Raw genomic sequence first — 23669 nt, forward strand, 5'->3', positions numbered from 1 at the left:
ACACCATCCCCAGGGGAATACTAAGTGGTGGAAGCATCATGCTTTGCAGATGCGTATTTCAGCAAGAACTGGAAAGCTGGTCAGAGTTGATGGGAAGATGGAAGGTGATAAATACCAGGCAGACAGAGGCACAATGTTATGGTTCATATCAAAGCATATTCATGTGTTAGAATGGCCCAGTCCAAACCGAAATCCAAGGGTGAATCTGTAGCTAGATTTAAAAACTGCTGTTTAGATAATTTTTCAGTCTGATCTTAAGCTATTTTGCAAGGAAAAGTATGCAAAAAGATCTGTCTCTCTATATTTCAAACGTTTAGAGACAAACCCCAAAAGACCTGCAGCTTCAACTGTAGCTAAAGGTGGTTCTACAAAGGATTGACTCAGGAGGCTGAATACAAATGCACACCACACTTTATAGATTTTCATTAATAAAAAAATAAAATGAAAATCATGTATGATTTGTCTTTCACTTGGTAATAATGCAAGACTTTTTGTTGGAATATCAATAAATACTGAAGAGGTAGTACTGGGACTAAATATGAAAAAGCTCAAAACGTATGAGTACTTTTGCAAGGAACTGTTTCTTTTTACCAGTTCTGGCTCAAAGCTAAGGACACGAAAGAGCATTTCACCCACAATTGGTCTTCATTAGAAAAGCATTCCTGGCTTTTTTTTAAGGTCCAGTTAAATATACTTTCATATCCTTTTTAATTTATGAGACAGTGACACCAACTTGTAGAAGGGAGAAAACTGGCCCAAAGGAAAAAATAAGGAAATGATACAAGAAATTATGAGTAATGAGCATTTACAAACATAAACTATGCTCACAGTTGAGAGAAATGTTGGATCATGGCTTAGCTATGGGGAAATAAGAATGGAAGGATGGAAAGGAGAGAAGGAAGGGAGAAAAAATATTTGTGTCCACGCCAGCAGAGAGTGATCAAACACCTTCTTTTTTCCAAAGCTATGTGCCGCAGTGCTCCGTTGATGAATAGAAAAAATAGGAACTGGCAAGATAGGTAGCGGACCGAGCCAAGAGACGTCCCAGTACCCCCCCTCCTTTTTTTAATTGGCCACAAGGGAGCATTCTACCTGCATGACAATGAGAAGGTCGAAGACCAAGATGAAGGAGGCTAGGAAGGCTCTGGAGACCTCATCGCTGGGCAGGAAGCCGCGGTTCAGGTTGTCCCAGCTGATCCAGTCGGTGCTGATGACCAGAACCACCACCGAGGTCAGAGAGATGAGCACAGTCCTGCAGGGAAGTGAAGAAAAGTTAGCATGAAGGGATGGGGTAAAAAATAGAGAAGTGTGGAAAAGAGGGACAATAAGGAAGATATCTTTAAATGGGTCTACAAGAGAAGCTGACTATACCAAAGGTTAGGTCCTATTTAAAGTTAAATAAACCTGGAAGATTCTGTACATGTCGAAATAATGTAAATCAGAGCTCAACTGCGTACCAATTTCCATGCATTTACATGTTTAACACAGAACCGCTTGTAGTGATTGCTGCATAAGTCATTCCATATTCACTGTTTGCTGGAAAACATCTTCATTCATGTGAAGAGAAACACACTCTCTTTGTATTATTCTCCACTGGGTATTTTCTCTCAATGTCACCCAACCATTAATGTGCTGCTGTGTGCATTTTCGCACCACACAACGGCTGGTTGCCCTGCAGATACAGCCTGCCAGCTCGTATCCCATTTCAGCAGAGTGGGAGATAAGTTTTAGGGGGAGGTTTTAATATTCCACAGTGGGATTCTTGCTCTTGCTGTGGTCAACCTTTTGGCACTGTTCTCTGCTATCAGGCGCAGCATATTGACGAGATCCATCCCACAGAGCAATTATCAATCATATTTCAAGCTTTGAATCCCAAGCGATGGCCACGTCAAACCCAGACATCGATTGTGACAGCGCGAGCTGGGGCATCTGTCAATAAAAATGAGAAAAGTCGCAGAATAATTTGTCTGCTTGGATTCCAAAGCACAAGAGAATCGATTCAACGGAAGGAAATGTTGGAGATTACGGCTGAACTCTCTTTGATATGTCTGCATATTTAGTGCTGAGTGTACGTATCAAAGTAATTCAGCTTCTTCGCTTGTCCTTCAATCACTCTTTGACCTGAGAATGAACCACAGGAGCCCAGAGTTAATGTCATATCTGACTGACAGGGATCACAGTGAGTGAATGAACCTCTCTGGGACTGTGCAGCGGTGATTACATACATATAAGCAGAGATCGAACCCACTAATCTGCCAAATAATAAGCATATCAGACATTGTTTGCTGAATCTGTTTACAGTTTATTTCAGGGTCACAGCTTGTGGTAGGGCTAAGTAAAAGACAGGTTTGTGGCACACCCAGCAACCTTGCTGTGTCCATTGATTTTCACCCTGTTCCTTTAATTAAAGGTGCTGACACTATGTGAGGGCAGATTAACAGGGATATTGACTGCATGGAACCCTGCGACAGGCTGCTGAGACCACAAAACATGCATTCATGCATGTATCTCTGCAAAGCATCACGCTACATTAAAATAAAATGTGTTATATGGAATCAAGACAATAAAACATACCAGAAGAGGACGATCCGATTATTGCCTCGCTTCCAGAACCTTCTTGCAGTTTTGCCCCAGTCTGGGTAGTGTTGATCCTGAAGCATCATATCTGTCACCTTTGGGAAAGTAAAACAAATGAGCAAAAGCCCACCATAGCAAGGTGATATGAAGTAAAGGGTATGGAATCATTTCACAACTTCACGAGATGGTTTTATAGACTGTTATATTATGCAAGGCTATGTTTTTATATTTAAACACCACTTACTTTGCTATGAGAAACAATTTTAACAATTCCCACCAGAGGATCAGCTTGCATAAGGGCAAATATGTACTTGGATGACCCATTTGTTTTTGTATGATCTACCTCACTGAATCATTCAGTTCAGCAGCGTGGAAAAAGACGGTAAAATGTTTTTTTTAATTTGGCCAGATGAAACATGGACAAAAATAATTCTTGCAGCTCTTAGCTCTTTTGACAGTATAGAAGCACTTAAATTACAAACATCTGTAAGAAACCCTGTTGATTCTGGCTTCAAGTCAAGTAGCTCTTTAGCCAATTGGCTTCCTCGTTTTGTGCACACATGATTTATTTTTGCCCGTATCAATTCCATTCAATTCCAATTGTCAAGTTAAAAATGTTTTGTTCAAAAGGCAAGAACAATTTTATCTTCTTGAACACTTTGGACACCCATGCCTTAAACAAACTGCTTCACACCTATGTACTTTACCAGTAAGTATCAGTTTAAGTCTATAGTCAAGTTGATTTTTTTTAAATATGAAAGATTATGATCAACCCAAAATAACTGAGCAACTGTGAGTCACGTGCAAAAAGGCTCTAAGCAGATTAAAAAAAGTCATTTAAATCATGAGATTTTAGTTATGGGTGGAGAGTTGTCTCAGGATGCTTTTATTACACAAACCAACAATATTCTTCCGGTGAAGCAGCTGCAGAGTCAAGGTCAATTCTTCAATAAAGCGCCTTACGGCAGATTGTAAAGTTAGTGTTGGAGGAACGGATTTCAATCAGAGAAATGAGTGAGGCGATTCTGGCACTGCAGAACTTCACAGTGACTCTTGACTCTTAGAGTGAACATACACTGCTGTCTGGAGGAAACAAAGATGTCTTGTTCAGTGTGTGTTTTGACTAATTTAAAAAAACACTACTGAATAATTTCTGGCATCAGCACTTCCGTTGAGGCATACAATTCTGCCATCGCACAAAGCTCTGTCTTCTTGCATCACCTTTCTGTCCTGTCTCCCCTTTCAGAGCACCCTTCTACCCTTTCACCTGTTTCCTGGTTCTTACTCACTCCTACACTTTTTCTCCCTCTAAAGTATGTACTGTGGAATACTAATGCGACGGGTGAGGGAGGTTGGCAGGTTGTCTCGGCTGTGAGCCCCACTCCTCCCAGCAGTGGAGGCCCACTCCCGCTGGAGCTCCCCTCCTCTTTCATGTTGAATAATGAACAGAGGTATGTTCCTCCTGCAATGTAACTCGTCCCTCCTCGTGCATCCATTGTTTTCCCTGACCCCCCTCCAGATCTTTTAGTTACTCTAGGGAGTCGCAGCCAGGACTAAATCAATGCGGAGGTTGTTCTAGCTATTGTTGTGGAAAAGAGGGTACACCTGACAGTTTTCTGTATTTTCAATGTTTTTATTTTTTGTGGTTACAAAACCAATTTCGCACCGATAGAAATATCTTAATACAGTCTCGTATTGCTTATTACAAATAGAACTGAAATGTCATAAAGATACAAATCCCAGTTTTTAGTATCGTGAACTTGAAGGCAAAACTCTGATTTACTGAAATTAAGTTCTCAAGAGTAGTTAACAGGAGTCAGTAACCTACCTATAGTAGAGCAAAGTCTCATCTAGGTGAACTTGCAGAACAAAGTCCCATCGCAGAATATACTTTTTATACTGGGAAGACAGAAGTTCCAAAGCAGAAAAATCAAATACAAACCCCGCTTAAATTGAAATCCGACTAGAAAAGTTGACAATACTTGGACAAACCTGAGTTCAGATTTAATATGACCGCTGCCCAAATATTTATGTGCTCTACAGTTTGTATCTCAATTAACTAGTACACACATACTAAAAAACAATCTTTACCTGTGAGGATGTTCCTCGATACTACTGTTGCAATGAATAGAATGAAAAGAAAATAGTTATGGGCTTGCTAATTAGGGATGCAATGGGAAATTGCCGTGACCACAATTGACAAATTTTTATCTTAGCCCACCGTAACAAATGACTTGCCATATGGTGCTCAGAGATAGTCTCATTCTGATCAGTGAATATATCTTACCTAAACCCTACAAGTCTTGCTAACAACACTGTGCTTTGGTGAGGACGTTTTTACTGTGGGAAGAAGACTACAAATGAGCCATTTTAAATATCAGTGGGTTGTTAAAAAATGAAAATATTTGTGAGTATTTTCCTTACTGCTATTGTTTGAAGGCACAGAATGGAGAGAAAAATGCTATCAGTTTGTAATGCTAATTAGAGATGCACTGGAAAACCCACTGGGGGGTAAAATTAAAACAATTAACTTGGACTGATCCTAAACAAAGCCCTGCTGGATGGAAACTCAAAGACACAATGTTATTCTGATCAGCAAATGTACCTAAACAATAACAGGTAACCCAAACAGTAACTCTCCTTTTTGAGGAGGTTGTTACTGTGTGAAAAAGACTCAAAGTACCATTTTAAAATATCACTTGGGATGGAGGCAGTCAATATTGTTCCTAAGCCATTTCATACTTACGCGGTTTTGGATCTTTTGTACCCAACGTTTCCCATTGTAAAAAGCAGCTGTCTGCCACATATTTGGTGGAATTAGAGTTAATTGACTTGAACAGAATACTGCAATGGCGCTCTTTCTCCTTTTGTGTTTACAACTTCTGCCTGTCAGGAAACATGCAGGATTTGGAAATGTTGACAACCTTTTAGAAATCTCAGTTAGGGTAAATCTCTTCATTGCATAGGGATAAACACTGAGATTGCTGGTTGCGTACTGATAATTGCAAATATAAGATGCTAAAAACAGCTTAAAATGTCAGCTATGTAATACATTTTTTCTTTCACTTTTTCATTAAATTCCTGTTTTACATTGACTGCACTCTCACACACTATGATGCCTCCTCTGCTCCTAATACAGATAATAACGCATAACTCAGCTCTTAAAGAGAAATTGGAATCAGCTAAAATGAGTGTCAGAAGGTACTAACTGAGTTTGCAGAAAACTCAGATTTGAAACAAAATTCAGTGATTGGTGAATTTCTAATTCAAACACAGCAATTGCAAATAGAAGACGTCTGCGTGACATTATTTTCAGATCTTTCCTCCGACTTCCAAGACAAATCAAAAGCAGCTTTGCCTAAAAGCTAATCAGACTTGGTTCCCTGATAAAAGCAATTCTCAGCCAAATAAGCAACTCAAATTCTAAAAATTCATACCCATTAAAGTGATCCCTATTTTAATAACGTGTAAAAATCTACACTTTTTTATTTTTGTCCATTTATGGACAATTAAAAAGATAATTAAAACATCAGAGTTTAAGGAAACTATGACTATGCATGTTGAGGGCTACAGCCTGACTCTCTGAGGTATCCATTATCCTTTCTTTCTCTGCTCCATCTCATTGTTTTGTTCTCTCTGCCCATCAGCACTTACTCTGTATATTCTGGCTCATACTGATTCCCTTCATCTCCCCAGGAAGATACAACTAATATTTCCTGTTGTAGTCATTCCGCTTTACTGTCTCGGAGCTGTTTTTATTTGGCTGAAATCCGGTCTGAGTAACTGTTAGCCTTTCTCTGGTAAGAGAATGTTTAAACCTTTCAACGAACTCAGTCACAATCATGGTAAAAAGAAAGCCGACCAGCTATCCATTTTAGGTCTTATCTGCTTCTGAAATGATTCAAATCACAGATTCCACCATGTCATTACTATTTTTTTCAAAATGATGAAACCAAAATAGAAAGGGTGAGAAGGCATGTGAGAAATTAAGTACACCTGAAAAATCCTAGATACATACAATCAACATAAAACCCCATCATTTAGAGGAGGTATGCTTTCTTTTTACCTTGACTGTGTGTAGAACCTCTTTTTACTGCAGTCAAGATACTGATACATATTCTACCATCCCTATATCAAATCAGCAATCATTCATTTAATTAATTAATTAATTGTATAAACATGTATAAATATTTACTTTTAAAAGAATTTTGTTAATATTTTAAATGTAAATCTCCAATGATCACATATGTATTGTTGGGATTATGATTATTGATTAATTCATATTTATCAAGAATTATAATTAAAAATCATAATTTGAGAAAATTATTTTCTTAACCAAAAATCCTCATTTATGAATCGAAACCAGAGATATCCTCTGGTGTTGTAATTGTGGCTCAAAGCCCTTGATAATTACAATTATTAAATTCTCAGTAATAGATGATAACTATTATTAGATGTCACTGTTTAATCAACCGTTTCTGCCGAAACGTGGGGAACTTTAACCTTATTTTGACTGACAAATTACTCTTGCACAAAATAAACACAAACGCCTTCTCTTTATCTATGTGAATATTTATTAAATCAACAGCCCTGATACAATCCACTCTCCAATTCAATAATCTTCACCTAATCAAACATGCAAAGTTCTGCACAAAAGGGTAAAATATCTAACTAAACAAAATAAAACAGCATTGATTGTGTATGAAATCAAACCAGCAGTTATGGCAGTTATGGCAAAATACAAAAGGAATATGGTCGAACAAAGCTCTGGGAGGCCACTCCCAAAGTGTAGCTTAGTTAAGTCATAAAACATCCTCCACCGCTGGGGAGTCTGCGCAAACAAAGGGTTGTAAAACCTTTGGCGGCAACTAATAAACACGAAGTTGAAGACAAAGAAAATGGTTGATTTTCACCATGAAGTTATCATAACAGTCCAACTTTAAAATGTATCCTGAGCTTGCTCTCAGGTGTTAAACAACACAGCAAAACACACAGCTTGAAAAGCACAGCAGCTTTCAGATATCCACAGGAATCAAAGTTTCAATAAGATGTTGCATGTACATACAGTTTAGAACACATTGGACTATAAGTGGCTATTCTAAATTGCCTAAAACCCTACTGTATACTGCCCAAGCTATTTCTAATAAAGAAACAAAATAAAAAATAAAACGAAATTACTTGGTGGTGTCTCCTCTGGATCAGAGAGGCAGAGAAAGGAGGGGGGAAGAGTTTCCACGCGTCCATGGATACCTCAGAGTAGAACGGTCCGTTTTACTTCTGGCTTCCTTGGCAGAAAAGCAGTATCACTGCTGTCAACAATCAACTGGAACAAAAACAAGGGTGGCGATTCCGTCTCCTTAAATCCACGTCTTCGATCGGCAAAGTGAAATATCTGGTCTTCTTATCCCAGAAACTTCTTTCATGAATTTCTTCTCGTTTGCCAACTGGGAGAATGAATGAAAGTCCACGTGGGATTTTCTTCTCCAGAGTGATGCTCCAGTTGCGTGGTAACCGCGTCTCGGTTCCAAGCTGAAAAGCAATGGTGGGCCGTCTCATACTCTGTTATATAGTTGACTGTGGCATCAGAGCTGCGAAGTCCCCGTCCTATCAGCCGCGGTGCCCGCTGGGATTTGTAGTAGCGGACTGTCCTTGGATACAAAATGGCCGATGATGCCAGAAGGCCTGGTGGCATCCAGCAACGTGCAAATGGTCCAACATTCAGCAAACAAAATGGTCCAACAGAATGGTAGTGGTATGGAATGTGACCAAAATATGTCAAATGCAGCCATTTTTTTCTTCTTGGTTGCACTGATCTTTTCCTGTGTAAAGGTATGAATGTTTTTCTAAACCTCCACCTGTCTGACTCCACCACTCTGCCTGCAGCTAATGCTCAGTGAGTTACCATTTAGCAGGATGAGTGTGCTCTTCAAAATGGTCAGGTTTGTTTGTTTAACTTCACTGAACTTGTTGCAGAGTCTGTTTGTATTTGGCATAACTGGCAAAGCAATAATGATAAGACTTTTTTCTTGAAGCAGTGGCCATTTCTCCTTTTTAAAAAGCATTAAAATATGTTTAGCTGAGACAGAACTTCCTTCCAACCTTCACAATAAGAGCCCAAAACATGCCCTATGAAATGCAAAAATCATTTTGAATGTATTTTATTGTTTTAATATTATTGTTTGAGGTATGTTTTCTTCCTTTTTTATTGAGTTAAAATGTCCTCGGACCTACATTGTAAATGGTCGACAACAGGGGGTATTAAAAAAAGCTATTATTTATGTTATAGATTTATAATCACCTTGTAGCCTCATGATTCCTAATTGAAACAAACCAAGCGCCTATAGATTCCCACCTCTAGTAGACTCCTGACATATTTAGTAAATGGTAAATTGAACAAACCTGGATTGCACTTTCATAGTCAATATAAAAACACTTTTACATGAGAGACACATTAAGTGGCCTGCCTAAAAGTGAGACTGAAAAGAGCTGAAATGGAACCTACAACTTTCTGATCGCAAGATGAAACTGATGACTATCATTCCTATTTACATGTACTGTCAGGCTGCAAAATGACAAAATGTAACATTTTCAGACATTATAGTTTAGTTAAAGACCTGGACAAAGTATGGGTGCATGATAATGCTGGTTTGGTGCACCTATAAAGGAAAGCGCACCTGTGCAACCAGGGCAAAAAGTTAATCTGAAACCCTGGTTGAGCAGGTGGAATGTTGACCAGGACTAATAAGAGCACTTCAAGATCACAAAAACTGTTCAGGTTACTCCCACGTACCAAATCAAGCTTCTAAATGCTTGGAATTATTCTTTAATATTGCTATGTCTGTTTAGTTTCAAAGTTGCCGGAGTCCAATATGCCTAAAAACTCCATTCGTACCATCCAAGCTGTCACAAAATCCCCCATCCATGTCCCCACTGCAGCAATCTTCATAAAACTCTCATTCCTGATTCCCATGTATTCTGTCACCATGTGAGGCCTGTAAGCACAAAAGAAGAAGAAGGGATATAATGAATGCAGTGTATCTTTTGAGAGTGAAAGAAGAAAAGAAGAAGGTAAGAGCACTGTCACAGAAAATGAGAACAAGAAAAATTGGTCTCTGCGACTAAGTATCATGATGCAGGTCATGATGGTCAATCAATATAAACCTAATCCTGGAAAAAACAATGAGTGCTGGCTCTGCCTTTCACAAAGCCCCAAGGATTGTATCCAATTTACTTCAGTGCGGAGAAATGTATGCTGTATTTTTATTCTTGTTCAATTCTGTGGCCCTTGGCAAATTATCCATTTATTTGGTAAATTTGTCTTATATCTGGTTTATTTTAGATCAATTGTGCCTCACCAGTGAGATCCCTCTCATTAAAGCAGCGGATCTGACCGAGCAGAGTTAATGTCTGCGGCTGCATATACGTACAAACCCACAATGAGCCGAGTGGCGCCATTAGAGAAACAACCTCCCGTGCTGTGCTATCTGATAGGAAAATGACATGCTTTCTTTGGAGTCCCAGCTACTTCTTTATGTCTGTACAGTGGGAGAAGATAAGACCCTTTTGTTCAGTCGCATGGACCCACCCACCCAACGCACACATCCCAAGCTACATCTCTCCATTTTCTCCAGGTAATAGCTCGGGAGGAAGGGAAGGAAAGTGGGTCAGTCGCCCTTTATTAAATGCAATTTGCGATGGAGAGGAGAACAGAGAGGGAGCGACAAACCTTGTTTGATCATCTGGAAGCCCGTGTTTTAGAACCTGAAGGAGAGCCGGTGGGCGCCTGTACCCCCCCAACAGGTCACACTCGTGAATATAATAGATGACGATTGATGGAGGCTTGGGCTGTGCTTTAAAGGGGTCATATTTGAAGTCAATGGTTCCATTTATCTTTGTTTTCTGAGATTATTTTGTGGTCCCAAGCAAACACTAAAATAATTCCCTATTGCAGTCAAAGCCTTGGAAAATCTTGGCTACAATCAGAACTTATTTCCAGAACGTATGCTTCATCATAGTGGTTATTCTTTTCTATTTCATTTCAAGTCTGTTTTTTTCCTTTCTAACTCAGTTGCTGTGACACAGTGGAGACTAAACTGTGCTATATATTCTCTGATGGAGCAGGATGATTTAAGTAACTAATTTTGTTTTAATGCTAGTGGTGCTTTATGCAAGTGCTAAACATGGCACAGACACATTTTGGCAGAATAGAGCAATTATAACCAATCCTGTCAAGCTAGTTATCCAAGACTGTTCTCAAGTACTTGTTGATCTTAAATGCAGAGAAAATCTCCTCCTCCTAAAGCATAAGACATGTTTTATCTCTATCGCATACTAAGCCTGGCATATTCATGTTAGCTACGTTACAACGATGTGTTGTATTAATGTAATGTATTATATTAGGTTTTTATGTGATAGACCCAAACAAAGCAGTGCATAGTTGTAAGGTAGATGGAAAAATATGTCCTGCTGGAAGGCGACCCTCCACCCTGGTCTTAAGCAGCTTCTAAGACTGCTTCCGTCAAGACTGCCTAGTTTTTCGCTCCACCCAAATTCTCTGACCAGCTTCCCTGTCCATGCTGAAGGAAAGCATAACCACAGCATGATCCCACGTTTCACCTTATCATATGGTTTTCAGGTCTGGTGCAGTCTTTGCCTTCCACTACACATAGGGTAGGTTCAACGTTGGTCTCATATGACCAGATTAATTCTTCCAGGTGTTTCCTGTGAAGCCTTTGTGACTTTTGGCAATCTGCAAATGGGACTCCTAATGGTTTTCTTTCCTTATCCTCAATCTCCAATAAACCCCAGATTTGCAAGGGGGCACGGGTGACAGCTGTCCTGTCAACAGATTCTCCCACCAGAGCTATGAGTCTCTGCAGCTCCTCCAGAGTCACCAAAGGCTTTGTGGCTGTTTCTTTGTTTAATGCCCTACTTAACATCACTTTAGGTGGATAGAGTTGCCTTTGTAGGTTAAACAGTGCTCCACGAGAGGTCCAAAGTTTTTATTATTGTTTTTTTTTTTACCTTACCCTGCTTTAAACCTCTTCCCATGTTTGTCCCTAACTTACATGATGCTGCCTGTTCACTGCTTGTTTTCTAAGAAACCTCCAAGTTCTTCACAGAACAGCCAGATTGATACTAAATTACTCACATGTGGACTCACATACGTGACTATACTGGTTTATTTAGGGGTACCAGGGCAAAGCGGGGTAAGAATACAAACACATGGCACACTTTACAATTTTTTGTTAACAAAATAACCATGTAACATTGTCTTCCAGCTTTACTATTTTATCCTACTTGGTTTTTTCTACCCCAGTAAATCCCAATAGACGACACTGAAGTTTGTGGTTGCAAGTTGACAGAGTTTTTATACATTTGCAAGGCACTGCATGTGTTAAGTTTTTAATTAAGACTAATGTGTTTTTCCACTGTCCAATTTCAGATCATGAAGCCGGATCATATAGACAATATAAAGTAATTAGACTCATCCATTCTGTGCTACTAGCAACCCTAAATAGAGCACTACTGTTCACCACAAATGTGGAGAAAACCTTGTCTTCTGAAAGTAGAAATCAGGTGTCATTTCTGCAGAATACATTTAAGCGTATTTGAGTGGATCTTATCGACCAAAATGTGCGGCTCTGTGGCTGATGTATAGCCTTGGTTAAGCCAGCAAATAAAGTGGCCTTGATTGGAATGGCGATTTATATCTGCATTAAGTCGGTTAGACACACAGTGGTTGGCTCTGCTCCAGTTTCCAAGGAGATCCCGTTGGGAATCATTTACCCGCAGCAAAATTCTAATCGATACTTCTGAAAATGCTGTCTGGCACCACACGCAATGGGCTTTAAATCTTAAAAAAAAAAAAAAAACCCTGCTGCCCTTCTTACATATTTAATTGAGTAAATGTTACTCCAGCAGTCAGAGAGAGGTTTTAAGATATATTTTTTTCTGCTTTTCAGAGCACCTATGATGAGTTTGGGGGCTTTTCGTGCTGCATGATCAAAGGCAGAGGATTCTGACTTATTCATACTGACTGAAAATTTAATGGCATTTAGAGCTGGATGACCTAATGAGAGACTTTGGTGTCGTGGAACATCAGTACAGTAGCACCATGAATAATCAGCTCTAAATGGTTCCCGTGGCCTAATCGCAGAGCCAGTTGCTATGTGAGGGCCGGCGCCGCCGACTCGGGCAGCTCTGACCCTCTGAGGAATTTTATCAGGTCTCCCACACTTGTTCGGACATTATGTTCAAGGACGTTTGTAGCCTTTGTGTCTCGTCTTGTTCTGTCATAAAAGCATGAATTGACATGTTACAAAGGACATCGAGTTATAGAGTTTAGAAATTTCCCCATTTGACGATAACCAAAATGCTTAGTTTTTGTTGGAATATATAAAAAATTCTTGAGAACAAGCAGTCTTTAGGCTGCATTACAGATTACTTGGTTAGAAGCTTTACAGCTCAGACTGTAATCTCTATGTGCTGAAATTCATCTCGAAAAGTTTCAAAAGATGCATTTTTTGGTGTGTTTTTGTCGTCATATATTTATCTAATAAATATCTGAATAAAACGCAAAGTATTTTGAGAAAAAATAGTGGTGTAACCAATTTGTTACATAAATAAATAGATTTAACTTTACTTCTTTAAATAAAATAAAATCAGCCCAGCACAAACCTTTTGTCCTCCATTTATCCTTATATTTTCTCTATTTAATTTTGTTGATGATAAGGGATTTAAAGGTCAATGCAAAGAGAGCTCTCAGTACTCTGAGACATAAAATGACCTTACTGCTATTTTTTTTTTTTTTACTGTCTCTTTGACCATATATGGCGTCGTGGCTTTTATAAACCTGTTTTCTCTGTCAGACACTGGCAGTGATTTAGTGACTGTAGTGACTGAGTGACCTCCTCTGCCCTGTAAAAAGCTGGACTCATTCAGAACATTAAATTGCAACCTTGGCTTGCTCCACATTGAAATGTATTGCCTGTCTCTTTCCTGTGCACTACGGTACCTAACACTGTGAGAATTTTACAACAGTGGTTACCAGAAAACATAAAGCTGCCAATACAGACTCTTTATAATATCACTTTGCAATCTCCAAAGATAACTTAAAAAGCTATATATCCATTGGCCACCTCAGAACCAGCAAAATTAGATATTAAAACTACTTCTGACTGCATCAGTCCCTGTTATTAGAGAAATTGGGCAATGTTTTTTGATTAAACTTTATCTGTAATTATTACTAATGAGGTGAAAGGACAAACAGCTGCACATGTGTCAGTGTCGCCATTCCAGGATGGTTTTAATCCAGGATGTTTTTATTTATTTTTTTACTTTATTTCGCTATTTAGTTATTTATGGAGTAATTAGACTGGAGATACTGGAGGCATAAAATACATTTATGGAGATGATGTGCAGTGACATTTCCACCAACATGCAGTCACTATATATAAATAACATAAAAAAATATTACTTTAGCTGTATGATTTAAAAGAATTTCAAGTGTAAAGCTGCTGGTTTTCTTGCACCAAGACATATTCAATGTTTCCAAAAAGGTAGAAATTGAATTATACATATTGTAAATGTTTATTTATTGATTAAGTCATCAATCAAAATTCTTTTGAGCACAAAACACTTGCTTATTACAGTACCATCTGATAAAGGTGTGACTAATCGCGATTAATTAATTAGATTAATTGCCTCCAAACACAGATGGGAACAGAAAGGTGCATCCATGTTTTTGACACATTTCAATGTAGACAACCAAACAAACTTGCACGTTTTATTTATTTATTTAACAATACAAAAAAATCTTCAAAGTTTCTGACACTAATTTGATTTTATCAATATGTTGTAGCATTTGAAACATTTGCCAAAACAGAGCTGCCTGGAGATTCAGTTGTGGGGATAGACAATGGATGGATAGATGCATGATTATTTTTCTCATGAAAAGACATGGTAGACAGGCTTTTTAAGCTACCCTGTTCCAGTGAAATGTTGTTAGTGATTTTGGTAACTTTTCAAATAATTTTAATAATTTTAAATCTTTTTAATGTTTTTCTTTTCCACAAAAATAACAGCAGCTTTTCTTTAGATAACGTAATTGGAAACCAAAAACCTGGATCTCACCATCTCTAAAAGACATAGACGTGGTCAGCAATAATACAAATTGTGGCATTTAAACAATTTACAATTATTAGCTATTAATGGCCTCAAAGCATGCTAAGAAAATTTCAATTATCCACCACACTATGATGCTACCACCAATTTTGATACAAGGTAGGATGGATCCATGCTTTGATACCATTTATCCAACTTCTGACCCTATTATCTCAATATCATAGCTTAAACTGAGACTCATCAGACCAAGAAAAGTTTTTCTAATGTGTTATTGTCCAACTCTGAACTGCAGTCTCAGTTGCCTGTTCTTAGCAGCCTGTTCTTAGCTGATAGGAGTGTGGCCTTAAGGTGTTGCAGCACATCTACTTTGAGGTTTGACATGTTGTGCCTTCAGAGCAGGTATTATGCAGACCTTGGCTATTCGTGCAACATTTTGTTTTGAACTGCAGGGTGGAACTGATATGAGGCAGAGAATTAAGAATACATTTTATGAAGACGTTTTTACATTCTCTTGCATTGTGTATGCAACAGTGCGAATGGTCTGTTTGGAGACATGTTGAAAGTAATTCTAAAATCTGTGATACAGCATATCTGACTTGGTCCCAGTTGGTCAAAATTCTAGGTTGTCTCTTTCTTAATTTTTACACTCAGTTTGGGGATCACTCTGTGTTTTGTTAAAATGAGTTATATTGCCAAGGTTTACAAAATCTCTGTTAGTTTGTCTCTTTTTTATTTAGTGGATGTCTTGTTTCTTGCCTTCTTACTGTAGCTCTTTTCAGAAACTTTATGTCCTCAGGTACCCTTGCTTTTCCACTTTACTATTTTACCTCCTCCTCCTTGTTCCCAGTCAATTCAATTCAATTCAGTTTATTTATATCAGTTCACCTGTTTATATCAGTTCACCTGTTTGCACTTACCGTACATTCTCTCAGTATAGATGCTCCTAGGCTTTTATGGTTATTTCTCAGGTGCATTTTTTTATCTGATGATATCTAACCCTGTAGCAGGTCACGTCAGTCTTATTGCCTTTTTTTTTTTTTTTTACTGGAAATACATTTATTTCCAATGTCCAGATATGAGCCAATTCCAGATTTTAGCCGATACCACTTTTAGCCAATTCTGATTTGAGAACTATATTAACGAGTGTTCAGAGTACTTTTTCCAAGTCTTCATCCCACAAGCTTTCAACATCTCTTGATCCATAGAAAATGTTTCTATGTTTTTCCTTTTAAAAAGTGTTTTAATCCTTTTGTGCTTCCTTTGACTTGATTTTTAGGCAACTCACTAATACTGAAAACTACCCTAGAGTGTTAGCGCCTGTTAGCACTTAAGCATTCACTGACTGGAAAATTATGTGATGCCTGACACTCAGACTGGCCGGTCTGGCTAAAAATTGGCAGAATCTAACTTTTACCCGTTTTCTCTGTATATCTCTACTCCTGTGTTGTTTGTTTAGTTACTAAAGTCATGGATATTGCACCTGTTGTCTGGTTGTGCATTTGGGCCCTTTTCACAGATGCCCTTTTCACAGATGCTCATATCTGTAACAAAATCCAACAAAGAAAATTATTTCCTGTTTTTAATGGCATAGAAATAAAATATCTTATGATAACATTGACAGCTGAATATTGTCTTTATCAATTTTGCTATACTATCTATACGTTGATGCCAAATCTGCAATTTTGGCAACAAAGAATACCAGAAAAGGTTAAACATACTTTCAAGGCTGGTTAGGTATCCTAAGCAGTTTTTCGTTTGGTAGAAACCAGGATTCAAAGATACTAAAAACATTTTGTGTAGATGTACCATTTTTGCCAGTGCATGGTCAGTTAGGGTTCTGTTAATTGCTATTATTACTAACTGCTACACAAGCTAAAAGCAGCAGAAACTAAAGTAATCATTGCAGTAGTGTCTACTGGTGAAATCATCATGATTTTATTCTAAGTTACATACGTAAGTAGCCCCAAGATAGTTACACATAGCATATCTAGAACATAGAATATCTATATAGTATCTGTATTTTTTGTATTTGACTTCTAAATTTATGCTTGTATGGCTGTGCAGAATAAGAGGATAATCAGCAATTTTATTATATGCTGAATCAAATAGAATCAAATAGAAGCCTTTATATTCTTCTATTCACATAAACAACACAACTAAGTTTCTTTGTAAACCATATAGACATAATTCATTAAGAGGCACAACACATATATATCTTACTACACATATATAATTTGACCGCTGGAGATAGGCACCGGCCCCCCGCAGCCCTCAAAGGATAAGAAGGTATAGACAATGGATGGATGGACATGTATAATATAGACTAGGACTGCATTTTCACACTCAATCATTCAGTTGCAAGATTATAGTTTAAAAATCACTCATTTCCATCATGACATGCTCAGTGTTCCAAAAAAAAAAACACTTTAAGCTTCAGCATCACTCAGATCTATATATCAGGTGTGGGCATATAGAGCAATAAAAGTAAATTTATCTAGTCAGATATAATATTGGCAAACAGAGTTTGAACACATTTTACCTGAAACATTTTTACTTACCCAATAATGCATTCCAGCAGCTCAGATAGTGATATTGCATAAAATAACATTGTGATAGCTAAAGGCTACACGGTATTACAAAATCTTCTGATGATATTAGTAAATATTGTGTTGATGGTATCAGTTGCACTGTATGCCACATTTCTTTGTTGCTCTCTTTCTAATATGTGTTTTAATCACTCTGTGATATTTAGCATTCTAGGCAATGTCAATTGTGTCCAGTGTGAGCATCTGCTACAGTGAGATTCTGTCCAACTGGCAAAATATTACAATGGCATGTAAAATGCAAGTTCATAACACTTGGAATATATTAGCCAGCAGTTATTTCAATCCAAACAGTCCTTTGTGCTATGAATATTGTGCACACTGACATTGCAAAGATGTTATTTTATGCATTAATGTCTTTGCATAAACTTGCATGTACGATTTGTATTTTTTCTTTCTGCTGCCAAGTTTGTAAAGTTTATTACGTAAAGGGAACTGTCCTTTATAAATCAAGGTATGGAGATTGCTGTGTCCACCGAAGCTGATCATTTCTATTCCAGGACACAGCAGGAAAACAGAGAGAAAAGGTCCTATCTCCCTGCTTCATATATCACACAAATCTCTTTCAGTGAAGAGCAAAAGGATGTCTTTAAATGGAAGACTTTCCTTTAATCACTCATCAAATGCGGAAACCAAGTAATGAGTCATTTTCTCATACCAAACGTAACGTGGATGTGTAGGAGTGTGAAAAACAGGAGGACATGAGCATACAAAGAACAGGTGGGTGGGAGCTGTGCTAAAGACATACTGTGGTTTGCAAACTGCAATCAGTTTTTATATCAGTACGTAATGAAAATTAAAAAACACAATTCAGGGGTGTAACTACAGATTTCTTTTTAGTGTCATGCTATAATCTGCAGTTTAGTTTTTCAATTAATTGTACGCTCTGAAAAAGGTCAGGGCAGAGCATAATTATCAGCACCTATAAAAATGAATAAAAAGAAAGTCAGTGTGATGACTTATATGAAGCATGAACAAGAAATAGAATTTATTTTAGGACTAGATAAAAACTGATTTTATCCAGGGAGAAGATGTGGAAGTGGTGGAGGACTACAGCTTGGAGCCATCTGTCCGGCAGTAGCATCCTAGACAGCAATTAAAAAAACCAGCCTGCTCTTTGCTGTGATTGCTCTGGAGGCCCCTGAGCTTATTGCATAAACACAAATAATAAAACACTGAATAAACACCATTCACCTATAGTATAAGTGTTGTTGGTTCTTTTTTAAAGACATGGTGTGTGATCTAAAAGCATACAAACCAACTGTGGACCTTGGAGCGCAGTTGAGAATTTGGTGTAGGAAAATACACAAAAACACAACTAAGCAAACATTTTAACTTGTATGACAGCTTTTGAATGATGAGAAAAAAGCAGAAAGTAAAAATAACACAAATCTGCCATATATTTCTAACAGCTTGTTATTCACACATTTCAGAAACAAAAAAGTTAAAGGGCAGCTCATAGAACCCTGTTAGAAGCATGTCCCATATGTAGAAGCAATGCAACAGGAGGCGTGTGAATACCGCAACATGCTATTTATTTAGCCCTTTGTCCCCGGCATTAGCCCTGCTTAGCGTCAGACAACCAAACAGACCGACGAAGAGGAACTAGTACACATGCAGCACAAAGGAGCATCCAAACAAAGACAAATACACTTATACAGTTGGGTCTAATCCCACTCAGGCAAGTGCTGCAGTTGAAATGCCATAACAAACACTCTCTGTTCCTCATTAAATGTTTCCACCATCTGCAATCCCCCATCCATCGTTCAGCTTACACCCATTCCCTACCATTCTGACAGCTCTCCATCTACTGCCAAACAGCGTTTTCATTTCTTATGAATCCAGATTAGTTGGACCCAGTGTGGCCAACTTCTGAGCAAAGGAAAGAGCTTATTGCCTGTCCCTTTTTTATGTCAGTCAGTCATTTTCTCCCGCCTGTTCCATAGTGGGTTGTGGGGAAGCTGGTGCCTATCTCCAGCAGTCTATGGGCGGGAGGCCCGTTTTTGTGGTTTTATATAATATTTCATGTTTCTTAAGTTTTATTTAGCTTTATAACCTTGTGGTCCACTTAGGAGCCTATAAACACAACAGCAATAACAGCCTTCTCAATTTATTTGCTGTCTAGATGTGGAAAAATGACCATCAGATTCAGCATCAGCATCGGCTTACATTATATGCCATTGGGGGGTGGCTTATCATGTAGGCGATATGCGCTAGGCGATATATACACGATAGCATTGCTAAATTGGTTGGAAATGGAGGCTAAAGCTAACAAATAATCTGAAAGGGCCAAGAACAAAGTGTACTTCTACCATAGTAAAACAGCCTTAAAATTTGGTCACATTTCTTTGCAAAAAAGTTAATGATTATTTAAACAGAAGATGGAGGTAATGATACCAATGGTCTTTCTGTATAAAGCATTTTCGGCCCCGGTAGCTGTCTAATACAAAAGTGAGACAGTGAAAAAACACAAAAGTAGTTAAGTGATTTAAGTAAGTGTTATTTTATTGATTTCTACCTCACTTTTTTGTTCGGTAGCCACTCTTAACGAAAATATTCTGTTCTCCAAATGTTTCATTCAAGAAGATCATTGGTTGCTATCACCTGCCCAATGCAAAAGTGACTTTGGTTTAATGGTTCATAAAATACATTTTGCATAATCCACTGCGACTCTTTTTTTAGATCAGAGTTGTTTTATGACGGTTGAATTCTTATTTTGTTTTAGCACGTGTTGGACTAACTGTCAGCTAATCTTAATTTTTACAAGTGGAGTTACAAGATGGTGTTCCACAATTTCTCATGGTATTAGAACGGCAAAATATCTATTGAATTAAAATCTGTCTCAAAGTATCGTTAGCATGTGACTTTGTTATATGAAGTAAGATTAAATGATGAGTAAAGGCCCAAATATAAAAGGTAAGTGTTTAACGTTAGACATCCTGTACCTATTTTGAAACGTTTATGTTGAAGTAAAAGACAAACTAGTTGCCCAGTTGTGTTGATGGAGGCACCTAATAAAGACTTCTCAATGGTTGGCAAAAAACACAAGGCATCCATGACATTCAAATCATTTCAGTGGTGACTGGCAAACAGTTACAAGATAATGACACTCAAGTTCAACTTTGGGCTATTTTGCAGTTTTTTGAGACATGAGGTTGGACCACATGTTTCAAATCTCCATTTTCAAAATTCACAATGACAGGTTAAAGCTGAACTGGGTAACTCTTCACTCAACAGAGATTCTGTAAAACAAAATTTTAAATTGGTATGCAAAAACACAAAAAACCTGCATTTTCAATGCTTGCTGGCGCTAGGACCACTATTGAATAAGACAATGCGCTAATGTGCGTTAATGTATTATTTAATACTTTTATGCACCTTTTCCATACAAGGTTCCAGCACTGCATGGCTCCCCTCAGCTTGATCTTTCTCTACACCGCACAAAAGCTGTTGTGTTTCCATTGACTCAACGGCTAGAGTTAGGGATTGAAGCCCCACCTCCAGCCATCAGTTCTCTGCGCTGTATCGCTATTAACCCTTACTGTCTTATGGTTCGGAGTGCACCTATCAAACATGAGACAATTTTCAAGTACAAACAAGCAAAGCAAAATAAACACTCACCGTTAAACACCGTGTCCTCCAACAGTTCTTTCATAGCACCGCCATGGCTTTCAGTTTGACCTGCTCCGGTCATTGTGGTCCCTAATATTTTTGGTGTCACTCTTTAATTTTCTTCTTAGCTTTTCCCAGCACTGTGGTTTGTGTTAAAATCTGTGGCTTGTCATTCTCTCCACTTTCTCAGCGAACACGTTCTCATGCTGCTGACATACAGCTGACTATACTCATTGCCAATTAGTGAACAGTAGTCTGCTCACGTCACATTTGGCCCTGCTCAGCCTGGATGGGACCAAGAAAATCACTACCGGGCCTGAAAAACCAGTAATAGAAATGGTCGCAAAACAGGCTGACTGAAGTGGAGCCCACCAAAGTAGAGCCCATGGAAAAGGGGCATTACTGATATATTAAATTCTAGTTGCAGAATCTTTAAACACAAACCTTTCATTGGTAAAAAAAGAAAAGCAAAAAAATGGGGATTTCTAGTGTGTTGTAATATATTGATAACATCTTGTCTTATTCTTGATCACCAAATGTCATTGTCTCATGTCCTGAGTTGGAGGTATGGTTTCCACTTTTATTGTTATTAAATTAAGAGGCCAATAGTTATCTATTGCAGACAAGAAATTAACTGTTCAGAACATTTTAACAGAACATCACTTCAAGTATCCCTGCCCTTCTCCCAACTCTTCATTAGATTCACTCAAACTACCAAGCTCCGCTCACTCATACTTCACACACTTAACGTCCCCCTTTTCTCCAAATTAGCCTTGATTAATGTATGCACCACGCACAGGGCCCTCTTAATTAAATAACACTACCTAATTAGGGGCTGATTTTGGCTGGTAATGGCGCCATAAGGCGGTGGAATGGGATTGAGCGGCGAGACAGAACATTCATGAAGCCCTGTAGAACTCCCTGGGCGGTCACACTCCTGCGGTTTCACACAAACAGCATCCTACTAATCTGACAGTTGCATTAAAATGCAAATAGTCCAGATGTGAGGGTTTGGTAACGAGGGCGGATTACAGTTCCCAGCGCCATCACCAAGATTGGACCTTTTTTTTTTCCACCCTGTTATAACATAAGCCAAGAAACAGGTAGTTGGTGTTGACCTAGTAGTGGCTGTGCAAATATTGGCTCTACGTGTGTTTGATTACACAGGCTGAAAATCTATTTGTGCTGAGCTATAAGAGCCCTGATGAATTCTTTTTACATCACTAAGCAGGAATAAATACTTGTCATCCAAAAAGATACACAAGCTCTTATCGGTGATTGTTTGCTGCGCCGATGCAGGCACGGTTTATCTTCTTTCCCTTGTGGATGTATCTCTGGGTTTAATTAAATCAAGCTGAAGACCAAATGAAAGGTCAGAGAAAATTAAAGCATATTAATGAGCGCAGGGTGGGCGCAGGGAAGACAGCATCAGGTCAGGGAGACAGTGAGGCTACAGACACAAACCCAACCATTCCTATTCTATCCTGCCACATACACAAACATGTTCCTGCAACTTTAAAAAAGAGCGAAGCATGAAGTAGTGTGTGTGTTGGGGAGTATGTTTGTAGCCACCAGAAGAGCATCCCAGTTGCAGTGCAGCATCGTAGATTGATGTCAGAACTTGAAACCCATGCCAAAATATCAACCATTGGTGGAAAAAAGCACAAAAAAACCCCCCACAACAGATAGATATTTGAGCCTAAATGGCACTAATTCCCATAGAGGGATAGCTACAGCAACAAAGGGATATCGTACTTTTTCTTTGGGCTGTGACAAAAACTACAATGGTTTAGCCTTAGGGTGCAGCGGCAGCGGCTGGAGGAGAGAAGAAAGCGATGCAAATATGGTTTGGACATAGATCAAAAGACCTACGTTTCACTGCATCATCAGAGCTGGAGCCCTTCTCCTCCCTCCCTCCATCACCTTTTAGCTCACTCTGGTGCATTAATGCTGCTGCAGCCTTGAGCCAACTTTTCCACAGGCAGCGTCCTGGCAGAAGGTGGATATTGCTCTTACATGTTGGTCTTAAACAGAGATGTGAGCACTGATGGCTTTTGGCAGGGTCCGAGTTCTCCGTGGGCAATCTGTTGGAGCGGAGAGAGAACGGGTGGGGAAAGAGGGGACAGGAGGGGGTGTGTGGGTGAATGCACAATGTAGAGATGTGCTCTGGTGGCGATGGGTTCACTTGCTTTACAACAGCACCATCTGTCTTTGCAAAACGAGCTACACAGGGGCTGATGCTCTTAGTGCTTTGTCATTTAACTTGCAATAGTAGCTATGCGGGGGCATCTATGACAGCTGATACAAACAGAAGATATAAAACATGAATATTAGAATAATATAACTGAGTTCCTATGTCTCTGAAAGTGTCCACGTACAGTGGACACATTTTGTCACATTACAACCACAAACTTTAATATTTTATCGGGGCTTTATGTGATAGAAGAATCATGGCATGGTGAGTATTTAGAAGACAACCAGCCAAGAGACCCTATGGTAACTCTGGAGGAGATGCAGAGATCCACAACTCAGGTGGAAGAATGCCAATGGGACAACTATTAGTCATGCACTCCACAAGCCTGGCCTTTATCGCAGAGTGGCAAGAAGAAAGCCAATGTTGAAAGAAAGCCATGAGAAATCTTTTTGCAGTTTACCACAAGCCATGCAGGGGGCCACAGCGAAAATGTAGAGATCACCCTGAACACACCAACTCCACAGTGAAACGTGGTGGTTAGATCATGCTGTGGGAAT

At 38.7% G+C, this 23669-nt stretch overlaps 1 protein-coding gene across 4 annotated transcripts in view; it reads right to left on the reverse strand.

The window, feature by feature from the left end:
* The window catches only part of tmem117 (transmembrane protein 117), an 81871-nt gene that overhangs the window by 12854 nt on the left and 45348 nt on the right, over window positions 1-23669 (reverse strand). For all 4 annotated transcript variants that reach the window (XM_047353369.1, XM_047353378.1, XM_047353359.1 and 1 more), the window contains exons 4-6: window positions 9470-9569; window positions 2575-2672; window positions 1093-1252 (exon numbers count right to left, since the gene is read on the reverse strand). In XM_047353369.1, the coding sequence (XP_047209325.1) occupies window positions 1093-1252; window positions 2575-2672; window positions 9470-9569 (358 nt within the window). The remainder of the gene's footprint in view (window positions 1-1092; window positions 1253-2574; window positions 2673-9469; window positions 9570-23669) is intronic.

Source organism: Girardinichthys multiradiatus, chromosome 2 (assembly GCF_021462225.1).
Source record: "Girardinichthys multiradiatus isolate DD_20200921_A chromosome 2, DD_fGirMul_XY1, whole genome shotgun sequence".
NCBI classification, from domain to species: domain Eukaryota; kingdom Metazoa; phylum Chordata; class Actinopteri; order Cyprinodontiformes; family Goodeidae; genus Girardinichthys; species Girardinichthys multiradiatus.